This window comes from Oncorhynchus gorbuscha, linkage group LG06 (genome assembly GCF_021184085.1).
Source record: "Oncorhynchus gorbuscha isolate QuinsamMale2020 ecotype Even-year linkage group LG06, OgorEven_v1.0, whole genome shotgun sequence".
Classification (NCBI taxonomy): Eukaryota; Metazoa; Chordata; class Actinopteri; order Salmoniformes; family Salmonidae; genus Oncorhynchus; species Oncorhynchus gorbuscha.
Window position 1 is genome coordinate 721346 of NC_060178.1, and position 16724 is coordinate 738069.

Below are 16724 nucleotides of genomic sequence, written 5' to 3' on the forward strand. Positions count from 1 at the left end.
TCTAGGTTATGGACTGCCACATCTCTAGGTTATGGACTGCCACATCTCTAGGTTATGGACTGCCATCTCATCTCTAGGTTATGGACTGCCACATCTCTAGGTTATGGACTGCCACATCTCTAGGTTATGGACTGCCCATCTCTAGGTTATGGACTGCCACATCTCTAGGTTATGGACTGCCACATCTCTAGGTTATGGACTGCCACATCTCTAGGTTATGGACTGCCACATCTCTAGGTTATGGACTGCCACATCTCTAGGTTATGGACTGCCACATCTCTAGGTTATGGACTGCCACATCTCTAGGTTATGGACTGCCACATCTCTAGGTTATGGACTGCCACATCTCTAGGTTATGGACTGCCACATCTCTAGGTTATGGACTGCCACATCTCTAGGTTATGGACTGCCACATCTCTAGGTTATGGACTGCCCCATCTCTAGGTTATGGACTGCCCCATCTCTAGGTTATGGACTGCCCCATCTCTAGGTTATGGACTGCCCCATCTCTAGGTTATGGACTGCCCCATCTCTAGGTTATGGACTGCCCCATCTCTAGGTTATGGACTGCCCCATCTCTAGGTTATGGACTGCCACATCTCTAGGTTATGGACTGCCACATCTCTAGGTTATGGACTGCCCCATCTCTAGGTTATGGACTGCCCCATCTCTAGGTTATGGACTGCCCCATCTCTAGGTTATGGACTGCCCCATCTCTAGGTTATGGACTGCCCCATCTCTAGGTTATGGACTGTATCTCTGCTGTATCCCAGCCTCTTCAAGCTAATGTATGTGATGTCAGGCCTATATCAAACTGCTCTCTCTTCATCTCAAGCTCTGCAGGCTATGTAATGTGTATATATTTTCTACAGGCTATGTAATGTATATATATTTTCTATAGGCTATGTGTATATATTTTCTGCAGGCTATGTAATGTGTATATATTTTCTTCAGGCTATGTAATGTGTATATATATTCTACAGGCTATGTGTATATATATTCTACAGGCTATGTGTATATATTTTCTACAGGCTATGTGTATATATTTTCTACAGGCTATGTGCATATATTTTCTGCAGGCTATGTAATGTGTATATATTTTCTACAGGCTATGTAATGTGTATATATATTCTACAGGCTATGTAATGTGTATATATTTTCTACAGGCTATGTAATGTGTATATATATTCTACAGGCTATGTGTATATATTTTCTACAGGCTATGTAATGTGTATATATTTTCTACAGGCTATGTAATGTGTATATATTTTCTTCAGGCTATGTAATGTGTATATTTTCTACAGGCTATGTAATGTGTATATTTTCTACAGGCTATGTGTATATATTTTCTACAGGCTATGTAATGTGTATATATTTTCTACAGGCTATGTAATGTGTGTATGTTTTTGTTTATATATTGTATGTGGCCCTTCAAATGAAACTCGCCTGTCCTTGGTTGCAACACTCACTACAGAGTTCCAAACTTCCTGTGGAAGCAACATCAGCACAAGAACTGTTCGTCAGGAGAGCAGTGGTTTCCAAACTTTTTATAGTCCCGTACCCCTTCAAACATTCAACCTCCAGCTGTACCCCCTCTAGCACCAGGGTCAGCTGCATACCCCCTCTAGCAACCGGGGTCAGCTGCGTACCCCCTCTAGCACCAGGGTCAGCTGCGTACCCCCTCTAGCACCAGGGTCAGCTGCGTACCCCCTCTAGCACCAGGGTCAGTTGTACCCCCTCTAGCACCAGGGTCAGCTGTACCCCCTCTAGCACCAGGGTCAGCACACTCTCAAATGTTGATTTTTGCCATCATTGTAAGCCTGCCACACACACTATACAATACATTTATTAAACATAAGAATGAGTGTGAGTTTGTTACAACCCGGCTCATGGGAAGTGACAAAGAGCTCTTATAGGACCATTTCACAAATAATAATATAATCAATAAATTAGCTTTTTATTTAACCATCTTACATATAAAACCCTATTTGTTCAGTGAATAACTCACCACAGGTTAATGAGAAGGGTGTGCTTGAAAGGATGCACATAACTCTGCAATGTTGGGTTGTATTCAAGAGAGTCTGTCTTAAATAATTTTCCACACAGTCTGTGCCTGTATTTAGTTTTCGTGCTAGTGAGGGCCGAGAATCCACTCTCGCATAGGTATGTGGTTGCAAAGGGCATCCGTGCTTTAGCAACACGATCTGCCAAGGCAGGATACTCTGAGCGCAGCCTAATCCAGAAATCTGGCAGTGGCTTCTGATTTAAATTACATTTTCACAGAACCTCTTGTTTTCAATTTTGATGAGACTCTCTTGTTCAGATATCGGTAAGTGTACTGGAGGCAGGGCAGGAAAGGGATAACGAATCAGGTTGTTGTGTCATCCGTTTTGGGAAAGTACCTGCGTAATTGCGCACCCAACTCGCTCAGGTGCTTCGCTGTATCACATTTGACATGTCTGTAAGCTTGAGTTCATTTGCACACAAAAACCATACAATGTTGGAAAGACCTGTGTGTTGTCCTTGTTAATGCAGACAACGAGCTCCAGCTTCTAAATCATAGCCTCAATTTTGTCCTACACATTGAATATAGTTGAGGAGAGTCCCTGTAATCCTAGATTCGGATCATTCAGGCAAGAGAAAACATCACCCAGATAGGCCAGTCCTGTGAGAAACTCGTCATCATCAAGCGCTCAGACAAGTGAAAATGATGGTCAGTAAAGAGAACTTTAAGCTCGACTTTGCCCCTTGATAACCAGCGCACTTCTGTATGTTGTAAAAGCGTTACATGGTCGCTGCCCATATCATTGCATAGTGCAGAAAATACATGAGAGTTCAGGGGCCTTGCTTTAACAAAGTTAACCATTTTCACTGTAGTGTCCAAACGTCTTTCAAGCTGTCAGGCATTCCCTTGGCAGCAAGAGCCTCTCGGTGGATGCTGCAGTGTACCCAAGTGGCGTCTGGAGCAACTGCTTGCACGTGCGTTACCACTCCACTATGTCTCCCTGTCATGGCGTTTGCCCCATCAGTACAGATACCAACACATCTTGACCACCAATGTCCATTTGATGTCACAAAGCTGTAAAAAAAAATATCCTCCTGTTGTTGTGGTTTGCAGAAGAGGATGTCTTCCTTAACTGACCCCCCCATAAACGTAATGGACATATACCAGGATCTGTGCCAGGCCTGCCAATTCACTGGCTTGTATGCAAAGCATTAATTGTTTCAAAACATCTCCTGCCATGTCACTGATGCGTTGTGGAACAGCGTTTTGTCTGTATAGTTTTTTGGACCTTTTCCCCTGCCATATTCTCGGCAGCAGGAAGAATTAAGTCCTCCACAATAGTATGGGGCTTGCCTGCCCTAGCCACTCGGTAGCTCACCATATAAAACGCTTCTAGCCCCTTCTTATTAATGATATCTTTTGATTTTATACATGTCTTACTACTCGAAAGTCCTCTTAATTATTGCTCAAAAAACTCCTGTGGTTTATTTTCGAATTGCCATGTGTTTTTAAATGTCTGCTCAAGAGTTGTGAGAGTACTTTTGCACATATAAAACGCTCTGGCTGAGGAAAGGCACTACTCCCAATCTAAGTGAACCCCAAATAAATGTAGTTGTCATTATATTTGTGCCTCTTCGATGGTCCAATGTCCCTGTCTGTTGTCCCTGTCTGTTGTTCGGGGCTTTCCTGGGTAAGGGGGCAGTAGCTCTTCGGCTGCATTCACAAAGATTCACAACTGTCAGTGTCCATGCTAGCTGGCTAACAACAAATGTAGATTTACTGATGCTAGCATTGGATGTGCTCGTGGAAGCAGAACAACTTGTCATCGATAGGTGCAGGTGTCGTACTGCTGGTAGTAGCAGTAGTACCAGTAGAGCTGGTATGTGTCTCGATGGACGCGGGCCTTACTTATTTTTAACCATTTATCAATTTTAGACAAATGGAATGAGCAGCAGCTACGTTTGGCTACATGCAGGCCGTTAGTGGAATTCCTGCGATAGAGTAATGGTTAATGTGATTGGATGTTAATTATTTGACTAGACTACCTGGTTAATGTGATTGGATGTTAATTATTTGACTAGGCCACCTGGTTAATGTGATTGGATGTTAATTATTTGACTAGGCTACCTGGTTAATGTGATTGGATGTTAATTATTTGACTAGGCTACCTGGTTAATGTGATTGGATGTTAATTATTTGACTAGGATACCTGGTTAATGTGATTGGATGTTAATTATTTGACTAGGCTACCTGGTTAATGTGATTGGATGTTAATTATTTGACTAGGCTACCTGGTTAATGTGATTGGATGTTAATTATTTGACTAGGATACCGTGATTGGATGTTAATTATTTGACTAGGCTACCTGGTTAATGTGATTGGATGTTAATTATTTGACTAGGCTTCCTGGTTAATGTGATTGGATGTTAATTATTTGACTAGGCTACCTGGTTAATGTGATTGGATGTTAATTATTTGACTAGGCTTCCTGTATTTGGCATTGTGTTGTTATTTCACTGAACACTAGATGGTTTCATTGTATTTTTGGCAGTGAAATGAGGCTACTCAGGCGAGGGGAAAAAAACTCACCCAGATATATATCCCCGCTGGAAAATATAAATGGACTGTTTGTAAATGTGAAGAAATGTTTTTGTTGAGATTGGTGTGGAATAACTTGACTGGCCTGCACAGAGCCCTGACCTCAACCCCATCGAACACCTTTGGAATAAATTGGAAAGCTGACTGCAAGGCAGGCCCAACAATTCAGTGCCCAACCTGACTAACACTCTTGTGGCGGAATGGAAGCAAGTACCCGCAGCAATTTTCCAACATCTAGTGGAAAGCCTTCCCAGTAGGGTGGAGGCTGTTATAGCAGCAATGTTCCAACATCTAGTGGAAAGCCTTCCCAGAAGAGTGGAGGCTGTTATAGCAGCAAAGGGGGCACTGACTCCATATTGATGCCCATGATTTTGGAATGAGATGTTTGACCAGCAGGTGTCCACATACTTATGGTCATGTATTGTTTATTTTATCTCCAGCTACTGCAGGCTATGTAATCAAATAATACATTGAATCAAATGTTAGGTGTAGACCTTTACGTGAAATGCTACTTATGAGCCCGTTCACAACAATGCAGAGATAAAAAGACCAACATGAACTAAATTTAAACAGGAAATAAACAAAAAAAGAAATGTCACTGTAAGGTGTTTGTTTTCAGCAAACTTAACATGTGTAAATATGTACATGAACATAGCAAGATTCAACAACTGAGACATAAACTGAACAAGTTCCACAGACATGTGACTAACAGAAATGGAATAATGTGTCCCTGAACAAAGGGGGAGGGGGAGGGGGGTCAAAATCAAAAGTAACAGTCAGTATCTGGTGTGGCCACCAGCTGCATTAAGTACTGCAGTGCATCTCCTCATGGACTGCACCAGATTTCCCAGTTCTTGCTGTGAGATGTTACCCCACTCTTCTACCAAGGCACCTGAAAGTTCCAGACATTTATGGCGGAAATGGCCCTAGCCCTCACCCTCCGATCCAACAGGTGTCAGATGTGCTCAATGGGATTGAGATCCGGGCTCTTCGCTGGCCATGGCAGAACACTGACATTTCCACCTTGCAGGAAATCATACACAGAACGAGCTGTATGGCTGGTGGCATTGTCAAGCTGGAGGGTGATGTCAGGATGAGCCTGCAGGAAGTGTACCACATGAGGGAGGAGGATGTCTTTTTTGTAATATATAGCGTTGAGATTTTTTGCAATGACAACAAGCGCAGTCCGATGATGCTGTGACACACCACCCCAGACCATGACGGATCCTCCACCTCCAAATCGATCCCGCTCAGGAGTACAGGCCTCGGTGTAACGCTCATTCCTTTGACGATAAACACGAATCCGACCATCAACCCTGGTGAGACAAAACCGCGACTCGTCAGTGACGGTGGATTTGTGCCCATAGGCGACGTTGTTGCCGGTGATGTCTGGTGAGGACTGCCTTACAACAGGCGTACAAATCCAGCTTCTCCCAGCCTATTGCGGACAGTCTGAGCACTGATGGAGGGATTGTGCATTCTTGGTGTAACTCAGGCAGGTGTTGTTGCCATCCTGTACCTGTCCCGCAGGTGTGATGTTCGGATGTACTGATCCTGTGCAGGTGTTGTTACATGTGGTCTGTCGCTGCAAGGATGATCTGCTGTCCGTCCTGTCTCCCTGTAGCGCTGTCTTAGGCGTCTCACAGTATGGACATTGCAGTTTATTGCCCTGGCCACATCCGCAGTCCTCATGCCTCCTTGCAGCATGCCTAAGGCACGTTCACGCAGAAGAGCAGGGATCCTGGGCATCTTTTTTTGTGTGTCAATAGGAAGGCCGTCTGTAAGCTGTTATTGTCTTAACGACCGTTCTGCAGGTGCATGTTTATTAATTGTTTATGGTTAATTGAACAAGCATGGGAAACAGTGTTAAACCCTTTACAATGAAGATTTGTGAATTCTTTGAAAGACAGGGTCCTGAAAAGGGGACGTTTCTTTTTTTTGCTGAGTTTATTTTCCCCAGCTTCTGCAGGCTATGTGTAATGTGTATATCTTTTTTCTAGCTTCTGAGGGGTAAGGTATCTTGGCTAGCCTCTATCTAACTTCTCTCTCCTCTCCCAGCTTCTGCAGGGGGCTATTCTGCTCTGAGTGTTGGTAAGAAGACTAAGAAGAAGCTGGCTGCCCCAGACATCAGCCTGACTCTGGATCAGAGTGAAGGATCTCTGCTGTCTGATGAGCTGGAGGAGGAGAGTACAGAGCTAGACCTGGATGATATAGACACACCATCTGACAACAGTAATGAGTTTGAATGGGAAGGTATGGACCTGTAACATGATGTACTTGTATAACATTAGGTACTTGTAAAATAATGTGAATGCTCCAGTATGGTGCCGCCCAACCCTGGCCTTTTTGTGTAGGGGTGATCCGAACGTTCTGACCTCCCAACAGCAGTCAAGCACCCAAGCTAATTGGCTAGATAGCTAGACTCAAATGAGAGAACACCCCACTCTGACCATTTTACCTGCCCTAGCAGAGCTGGTTAGGTTGTTTTCATGTTATCCAGGACGTTTGTGTGCTGCTGGCAACATTTTAATAACGCTTTTTTGCCGAGGTTTACTGACACTGGCCATATTTAATGGGTTTCAGCATTCGTAAATGTATCAGTTATTCTGCACTCTGGCACACTCAGACGAGTGCTCTGAAATCGGAGTACATGGCTGAATTACGAACGTACCCGAAATGGTTACTTGCATAACCAATCAGGTTCAATGTAGCTAGCTAACATCAGGCTTTAACTAGCCACGCAAATGCCTCTAAGATACGAATAATAAGATCATACACGTAACGTTAGCTAGCGAGCCATCCAACTAACGTTTGCTAGCTAGCTAACAGCACACTTTAACTTGGAAAGGAAACAACTTTGTCAAAATTAGAATTGTGTAATATCTGAAAATGTAGCTAGCTAGACCATCTTACCCATATACATCATGGTTGGACACTTCTCCCTGTCACGTAAGCCATGGTTGCCCTTAGTTTGAAGATGTAATCCAGATCCTCGTGTTTTCTCATCATACTCTAATTCCACAGATTTCCAAACTCGGTTCTCCAGAAAGTGCATTTCTTCTAAACAATACATAGCTTTTTAAAATGTTTATATAAAAATATATTTAAAAAAAAAAGCAATGTTAGACACACTACACATACTAACCAGCTAAAATAGAGAGAAGCGTGCTATATGTCAGACCAACACGGACTCCTCTCTCGGCATGCTCAGCCCACTCATTATCTCAGCAAGGTTGCTGACTTTTTCTGTGGCTACACCAACAAGGCTCGTAATTTAACAATTCTATTCATATTTACTGATGACATACAAGTTTGTTATTAAGGCACATGAAAGTTCACGTTTGAGAATTTCTGCAAAAAAGAAACTCATTTAGATTTTTTTTTTAAAGACATTCAAATGTCTCTCGTATGAAGTAGTGACCCACGTCATACACCTAGTTTCATGAAACTGGTCACATATTGATTATCCCGGACCAGGCCCAAATCCCCGACACTCGAAGAAGGAGAAGGCGGCGCTATAGAGGTCGGTGCGCAGTAACCTTGACAACTGCGCGGCGAGTGAATAAATCGCCTCTACCCTCTGTTCTTTTGGCTTATAGAAAGGTGTACATGTATGCCGATGACTCGTGTTATGTTAAGTCCCCAAGCTAGATCCCTGCAATGTCTCATTTAAGATCTAGTTTTCTGGTCTCTCTGGACTAAAACCTAATTTAGTTTACCGTATTACGTATTGGATCTTTTACATTACCCTGCAGTTTACCTATAAAATGGGCTGACTGTGAAGTAGACATTACACTGCATTCGGAAAGTTAGTATTATTCAAAAATGTATTTTTATTTTAAAAAATGTTTTATATATATATATCATCAATCTGCACACACTACCCCATATATATATATATATATATATATATATATATATATATATATATATATATATATATATATATATATATATATATATATATATATATATATATATATATATATATATATATATATATATATATATATATAAATGCATTTTATTACATTTACATAAGTATCAAGACCCTTTACTCTGTACTTTTGTTGAAGCACCTTTGGCAGTGATTACAGCCTCAAGTCTTCTTTGGCTACAAGCTTAGCGCACCTGTATTTGGGGAGTTTCTCCCATACTTCCTTGCAGCTCATCTCAAGCTCTGTCAGGTTGGATGGGGAGCGTTGCTGCACAGTTATTTTCAGGTCTCCAGAGATGTCCGATCGGTTTCAAGTCCAGGCTCTGGCTGGGCCACTCAAGGACATTCAGGAACTTGTCCTGAAGACATTCCTGCGTTGCATTGGCTGTGTGCTTCGTGTCGTTGTTCTGTTGGAAGGTGAACCTTCGCCCCCACCCCAGAGATCCTGAGTGCTCTGGAGACAGTTTTCATCAAGGATCTTTCTGAACTTTGCTCTCTTCATCTTTCCCTCAATCCTGACTAGTCTCCCAGTCCCTGCCGCTGAGAAACATCCCCACAGCATGAGGCTGCCACCACCATGTGACACTTGGCATTCAGGCCAAAGAGTTCCGTCTTGGTTTAATCAGACCAGAGAAACTTGTTTCCTCATGGTCTGAGAGTCCTTTAGATGCCTTTTGGCAAACTCCAAGTGGGCTGTCATGTGCCTTTTACTGAGGAGTGACTTCCGTCTTGCCACTCTTCCATAAAGGCCTGATTGGTGGAGTGGTGCAGAGCTGGTTGTCCCTCTGGAAAGTTCTCCCATCTCCACAGAGTTACCATCGGATTCTTGGTCACCTCCCTGACCAAGGCCCTTCTCCCCCAAATGCTCAGTTTGTCCGGGTGGCCAGCTCAAGGAAGAGTCTTGGTGCTTCTAAACTTCTTCCATTTAAGAATGATGGAGGCCACAGTGTTCTTGGTTCCCTTCCCCAGATCTGTCGGAGCTCTACGGTCAATTCCTTCGACCTCATGGCTTGGTTTTTGCTCTGACATACACTGTCAACTGTGGTACCTTTATATAGACAGGTGTGTGCCTTTCCAAATCATGTCCAATCAATTGAATTTACCACCGGTGGACTCCAATCCAGTTGTAAAAACATCTCAAGGATGATCAATGGAAACGATGCACCTGAGCTCAATTTCAAGTCTCATGGCAAAGGGATACTGAATACTTATATAAGTAAGATATTTCGTGGTTTTTATTAATACATTTCCCAAAATTTCATAAAACCTGTTTTCGCTTTGTCTTTATGGGGGTATTGTGTGTAAATTGAGTTTAAAAAATATATATATAATTTGAATAAGGCTGTAACGTAACAATGTGGAAAACGTCAAGGGGCTTGAATACTTTCTGAATGCACCGTACTTGATAATCATATCCCAAAAGATCAGTGGTGGAAAAAGTAGTCAATTGTCATACTTGAGTACAAGTATACATACCTTTTTAATAGAAAGTTTCTCAAGTGAAAGTCACCCAGTAAAATACTACTTGAGTAAGTCTAAAAGTATTCGGTTCTAAGTATACTTTATCAAAAGTAAATGTAATTGCTAAAATATACTTAAGTATCAAAAGTAAAGCAGATTTTTCTTGTTTTTAAAATGTATGGATAGCCAGGGGCACACACCAACACTCAGACATCATTGACAAAAGATGCCTTTGTGTTTAGTGAGTCCGCCAAGCAGAAGGGTAGACCGTGTGTTGCCATGATAAGTCCGTGAATCAGTCCATTTTCCTGTCCTGCTAAGCATTCAAAATGTATCGTACTTTTGGGTGTCAGGTAACATGTATGGAGTAAAAAGTACATAATTTCCTTAGGAATGTAGTCAAAACTATAAATAGTAAATTACACACACCCCAAAACACTACTTAAGTAGTAGTTTAAAGTATTTTTTACTTAAGTACTTTACACCACTGCAAAATATATATATATAAATGAGCTAGTAAAAATAGACATCCTGCAACCACAGAGAGGTAAATACCGGTTTATTTATTTATTGCTCAGTCCCTTGTACTCCCTGGCCACACATGACTCCCAACACCATCATTAAGTTTGCAGACGACACGACGGTGGTGGGCCTGACCACCGATGATGATGAGACAGCCTTTAGGGAGGAGGTCAGAGACCTGGAAGTGTGGTGCCAGGACAACAACCTCTTCCTCAACGTGAGCAAGACAAAGGAGATGATTGTGGACTACAGGAAATGGAGGGCCAAACACGCCCCCTTTCACATTGACGAGGCTGTAATGGAGCGGGTTGAGAGCTTCAAGTTCCTCTGTGTCCACATCACTAAGGATCTACCATGGTCCAAGCAGACAAACACAGTTGTGAAGAGGGCACGACAACTCCTCTTCCCCCCCCAGGATGCTGAAAAGATTTGGTATGGACCCTCAGATCCTCAAAGTTCTACAGCTGCACCATCATGAGCATCTTGACTGGCTGCCTGGTATGGCAACTGCTCGGCATCCGACCAGAAGGTGCTTCAGAGGGTAGTGAGTACGGCCCAGTACATCACTGGGTCCCAAGCTTCCTGCCATCCAGGACCTCTATACCAGGCTGTGTCAGAGGATGGCCCTAAAAATTGTTAGACTCCAGCCACCCAATTCGTAAACTGTTAACTCTCAACTCTACCGGGCAGATGGCGTCGTGTAGGCTTGCTGATGTCAACGATTTGAACAGAGTACCCCCATGGTGGCTGTGAGGTTATGGTATGGGCAGGCATAAGCTACGGACAACTAACACAATTGCATTTTAACGATGGCAATTTGAATGAACAGAGATACCGTGGCGACCCTGAGGCCCAATGTCGTGCCATTCATCCACCTCCATCACCTCATGTTTCAGCATGATAATGATTATTACCTTTATTTAACTAGGCAAGTCAGTTAAGAATAAATTCATATTTACAATTTTTACAAGGGGTCCACTTTTTATTTATTTTTATAATGCTTAAAAAATAAATAAAAATCGCTCGCTCGCCTCAATTATAAGTAAATAAATATGTTAAACAGTGAATCAACTTTGTATGTCCTAACATGGGAAAATAGTAGTAGTGTGTGAGTCTCAGTGAAGTTCTCCCTCAGCTTTAGGACCCCAGAGGATCCAACCCTAGCCATTAGAGTTGAAAAAGGCCCTCCCACTAACTGCCATGTTAAAAAAAACTATCCAACTTATTCTCTGGGTACATACAGTGGGGAGAACAAGTATTTGATACACTGCAGGTTTGCAGGTTTTCCTACTTACAAAACATGTAGAGGTCTGTAATTTTTATCATAGGTACACTTCCACTGTGAGAGACGGAATCTAAAACATCCAGAAAGTCTCATTGTATGATTTTTAAGTAATTAATTTGCAGTGTTTGCAAACCTGGTCAAGAACTACAGGAAACGTATGATCTCTGTAATTGCAAACAAAGGTTTCTGTACCAAATATTATGTTCTGCTTTTCTGATGTATCAAATACATCATGCAATAAAATGCTAATTACTTAAAAATCATACAATGTGATTTTCTGGATTTTTGTTTTAGATTCTGTCTCTCACAGTGGAAGTCTACCTATGATAAAAAAAAATGACAGCCCTCTACATGTTTTGTAAGTTGGAAAACCTGCAAAATTGGCAGTGTATCAAATACTTGTTCTCCCCACTGTAAACCTATCCAGCTAACTGCCTGGGTACATAAACCTATCCAGCTAACTGCCTGGGTACATAAACCTATCCAGCTAACTGCCTGGGTACATAAACCTATCCAGCTAACTGCCTGGGTACATAAACCTATCCAGCTAACTGCCTGGGTACATAAACCTATCCAGCTAACTGCCTGGGTACATAAACCTATCCAGCTAACTGCCTGGGTACATAAACCTATCCAGCTAACTGCCTGGGTACATAAACCTATCCAGCTAACTGCCTGGGTACATAAACCTATCCAGCTAACTGCCTGGGTACATAAACCTATCCAGCTAACTGCCCGGGTACATAAACCTATCCAGCTAACTGCCTGGGTACATAAACCTATCCAGCTAACTGCCTGGGTACATAAACCTATCCAGCTAACTGCCTGGGTACATAAACCTATCCAGCTAACTGCCTGGGTACATAAACCTATCCAGCTAACTGCCTGGGTACATAAACCTATCCAGCTAACTGCCTGGGTACATAAACCTATCCAGCTAACTGCCTGGGTACATCAACCTATCCAGCTAACTGCCTGGGTACATCAACCTATCCAGCTAACTGCCTGGGTACATCAACCTATCCAGCTAACTGCCTGGGTACATCAACCTATCCAGCTAACTGCCTGGGTACATCAACCTATCCAGCTAACTGCCTGGGTACATCAACCTATCCAGCTAACTGCCTGGGTACATCAACCTATCCAGCTAACTGCCTGGGTACATCAACCTATCCAGCTAACTGCCTGGGTACATCAACCTATCCAGCTAACTGCCTGGGTACATCAACCTATCCAGCTAACTGCCTGGGTACATCAACCTATCCAGCTAACTGCCTGGGTACATCAACCTATCCAGCTAACTGCCTGGGTACATCAACCTATCCAGCTAACTGCCTGGGTACATCAACCTATCCAGCTAACTGCCTGGGTACATCAACCTATCCAGCTAACTGCCTGGGTACATCAACCTATCCAGCTAACTGCCTGGGTACATCAACCTATCCAGCTAACTGCCTGGGTACATCAACCTATCCAGCTAACTGCCTGGGTACATCAACCTATCCAGCTAACTGCCTGGGTACATCAACCTATCCAGCTAACTGCCTGGGTACATAAACCAAGACAGGACATAGTCTATCCCAGGACAGGACACTGGTCTGTCCTAGGAGCTGACTCCACTAAGCCTGGTTGAATAGTTCTGAGGCCAGTTAAGTCCAATAAGATTTAAATGGTTGAACCTAACCCTGACAGTTGTATGGGGCCAGTGAACTGTAGTTAAATGGTTCAGATTTAAATGGTGTTGTGTTGTTTCTGTGTTTCCGCTCTGCTGCCGGCCTCTGTCATCTGGAAGGACTGTTACCCTTGTTGTCTTGGCAACAGTTCCCAGGTCAACAACAAGTGTGGTAAGGTCTCATGGACATACTGCCTGGTCAATCAACCAAATATACTTTTGCTTCTTTGCATCAACTATGTGAACAAATCAAGGGATATTTCTTCTGTTTTACTGTGAACAAATCAAGGGATATTTCTTCTGTTTTGAGTCATTTTTGTGTACATTATTGGTCATGTACAAGCATGTTCTTATTTAGCTATGTTTCTATGATGTGACATATTAAAGGGAAAACGGGTGCCGTTTTGGAATGCTGTTGCATCCTGGTACTAGGACGGATGTTTAACCCCCTAAGGTAGATGCCTGCATAAATCTAATCCCGTTCAAATCAGTCAGTTTAAGCAAGTGATTTGTTTTGCATTGGATGCATCTCAATCCACCGGAGCTAGATCTGTGTTTGTCAGACCATGTGACATCCCCCAAAATGGGTCTTCTCACCAAATCGGTCTGTAGCGGCCGAACGATTTGGCCTACTAAACCACTATGACCCTTCTGTGGAAAGATGAGACGCTCTTGAACGCGTACATGTTTTGCTGTAGGACGCCCTCAGGTCTCACAAGACTCTACTGAAGGTCCTCTGGTACCAGTCAAAATCATTTATGGAAGTATATACGGAGACACTTTAGTGACAAAAGTAAGGTGTTAAATACATGTAAAAACATGAATGTTTCCTGATCTTTCTTGTATCACTCGGATATAGGACACACACTTCAGAACAAACTTCCTTTAGATTTTTATGGTGGACTATGTTGTTCCGTGTAGTGAATCTGTTATTCAATGTGTTTGTATGGGCTAATAGGGTAAGGGTAAATTCTATAATTTTTATATGTTTCCTATAGCCCCGCTTTAGACAAGGGCTTAGACTTAAATAAAAGGCAGTCTATTCTGTAGTGAGGTGTTTATTGAGTGTTGAGCGCCAATGCCATGTCATTGTCTGTCCACAATGTGAAGACCAAATTCTCCATACTATTCCTCTGTTTTGATTGTTGCATGTTTGATGTACCATTCGTATGATCACTGTCTGAATCGTTCGTCTGATTGGCCATTACTGTTGATCAGGGGCATATATTATATTTAAATGGTTATTTGGTGAACTCAGCATGTCATAATTCCCCACAATACGAAGCATTTCAAATAGAAATGGAGTGTTATTGGATAAAGGGAAGGTAGGAAAAAGAGTTTAAAAATAACCTCTTCTCAGATGACCTGCCGAAGCCCAAGACCACTGAGGTTCTGCAGAAGGGGGTGGAGTCGGCCGAGGTGTACTCGGCCTCCGAGGAGCGGGAGGAGGGGCGGCGTTGGAGAGTGTTCCGTATAGGAGACCAGGAACACAAAGTCGACATGAAGGCAATAGAACCCTACAAGAGGGTCATCAACCACGGAGGTAACCCCTGACCCCAGACCCTAACACATGACCCTAGTCCTACAAGAGGGTCATCAACCACGGAGGTAACCCCTGACCCCAGACCCTAACACATGACCCTAGTCCTACAAGAGGGTCATCAACCACGGAGGTAACCCCTGACCCCAGACCCTAACACATGACCCTAGTCCTACAAGAGGGTCATCAACCACGGAGGTAACCCCTGACCCCAGACCCTAACACATAACCCTAGTCCTACAAGAGGGTCATCAACCACGGAGGTAACCCCAGACCCTAACACATAACCCTAGTCCAACAAGAGGGTTATCAACCATGGAGGTAACCCCTGACCCCAGACCCTAACACATAACCCTAGTCCTACAAGAGGGTATTGGACCAATAATGTAAAAAAAATTTTTTTTACAGTAACAATGCCCCATGCAGAGCAGGTTGTGTTGTGGCGTGTTTGAACCTCTGTGATGTGTTCCAGGTTACTATGGAGATGGCCTGAATGCCATCATAGTGTTTGCTGTGTGTTACATGCCTGAGAGCAACCAACCCAACTACCGCTACATCATGGACAACCTCTTCAAGTGAGTCCTACTGGTGTAAACCCTGGTGCAAACCCTGTGAAACAGAATATTGACATGCCTTGGTTTTTGGACACCAATGCTAAAAATATATTTAATATTTTCCCACTTTTTTACAAATGTTCAATCCCGAGAATAAATCACTTTTCTCCTGAGTAACCTGGTATTTTTATATTTTAGGCAGTGACCACCGGCTGGCTATTATTAGGCTTAGCTATGTAGGCAGTGACCACCGGCTGGCTATTATCAGGCTTAGCTATGCAGCACTATGAAGGCAGTGACCACCGGCTGGCTATTATCAGACTTAGCTATGCAGCACTATGAAAACAGTGACCACCGGCTGGCTATTATCAGGCTTAGCTATGCAGCACTATGAAGGCAGTGACCACCGGCTGGCTATTATTAGACTTAGCTATGCAGCACTATGAAAACAGTGACCACCGGCTGGCTATTATTAGGCTTAGCTATGCAAGCCTAGGAAGGCAGTGACCACCGGCTGGCTATTATTAGGCTTAGCTATGCAAGCCTAGGAAGGCAGTGACCACCGGCTGGCTATTATTAGGCTTAGCTATGCAAGCCTAGGAAGGCAGTGACCACCGGCTGGCTATTATTAGGCTTAGCTATGCAAGCCTAGGAAGGCAGTGACCACCGGCTGGCTATTATTAGGCTTAGCTATGCAAGCCTAGGAAGGCAGTGACCACCGGCTGGCTATTATTAGGCTTAGCTATGCAAGCCTAGGAAGGCAGTGAGTACCAGTGCTCCAACTGCCTCCGACAGTTGGACTGGAGGTGAGGAAGATTGTTTTTGGCCAACCAGAGTTACCACTTTAATTTAACAAAGTGGTAAATTATATTATAATATAATATAAAATATATTCTGATAGAAAGTTAACGAATTAGCCTCATTCTGTATGCCTGTATCTGTATAGTAGTAGTAGTAGTAGCCTGTATCTGTATAGTAGTAGTAGTAGTAGCCTGTATCTGTATAGTAGTAGTAGTAGTAATGGTAGTAGCCTGTATCTGTATAGCAGTAGTAATAGTAGTAGCCTGTATCTGTATAGCAGTAGTAATAGTAGTAGCCTGTATCTGTATAGCAGTAGTAGTAGCCTGTAGTAGCCTGTATCGTTGTTGTT

The 16724-nt window shown here is 43.0% G+C and overlaps 1 protein-coding gene across 2 annotated transcripts in view; it reads left to right on the plus strand.

Annotated features, from left to right (window-relative positions):
* bnip2 (BCL2 interacting protein 2) overlaps positions 1-16724 on the plus strand; it is a 98555-nt gene that overhangs the window by 32284 nt on the left and 49547 nt on the right. For both annotated transcript variants that reach the window (XM_046352110.1, XM_046352111.1), the window contains exons 4-6: positions 6662-6856; positions 14841-15023; positions 15493-15595. In XM_046352110.1, the coding sequence (XP_046208066.1) occupies positions 6662-6856; positions 14841-15023; positions 15493-15595 (481 nt within the window). The remainder of the gene's footprint in view (positions 1-6661; positions 6857-14840; positions 15024-15492; positions 15596-16724) is intronic.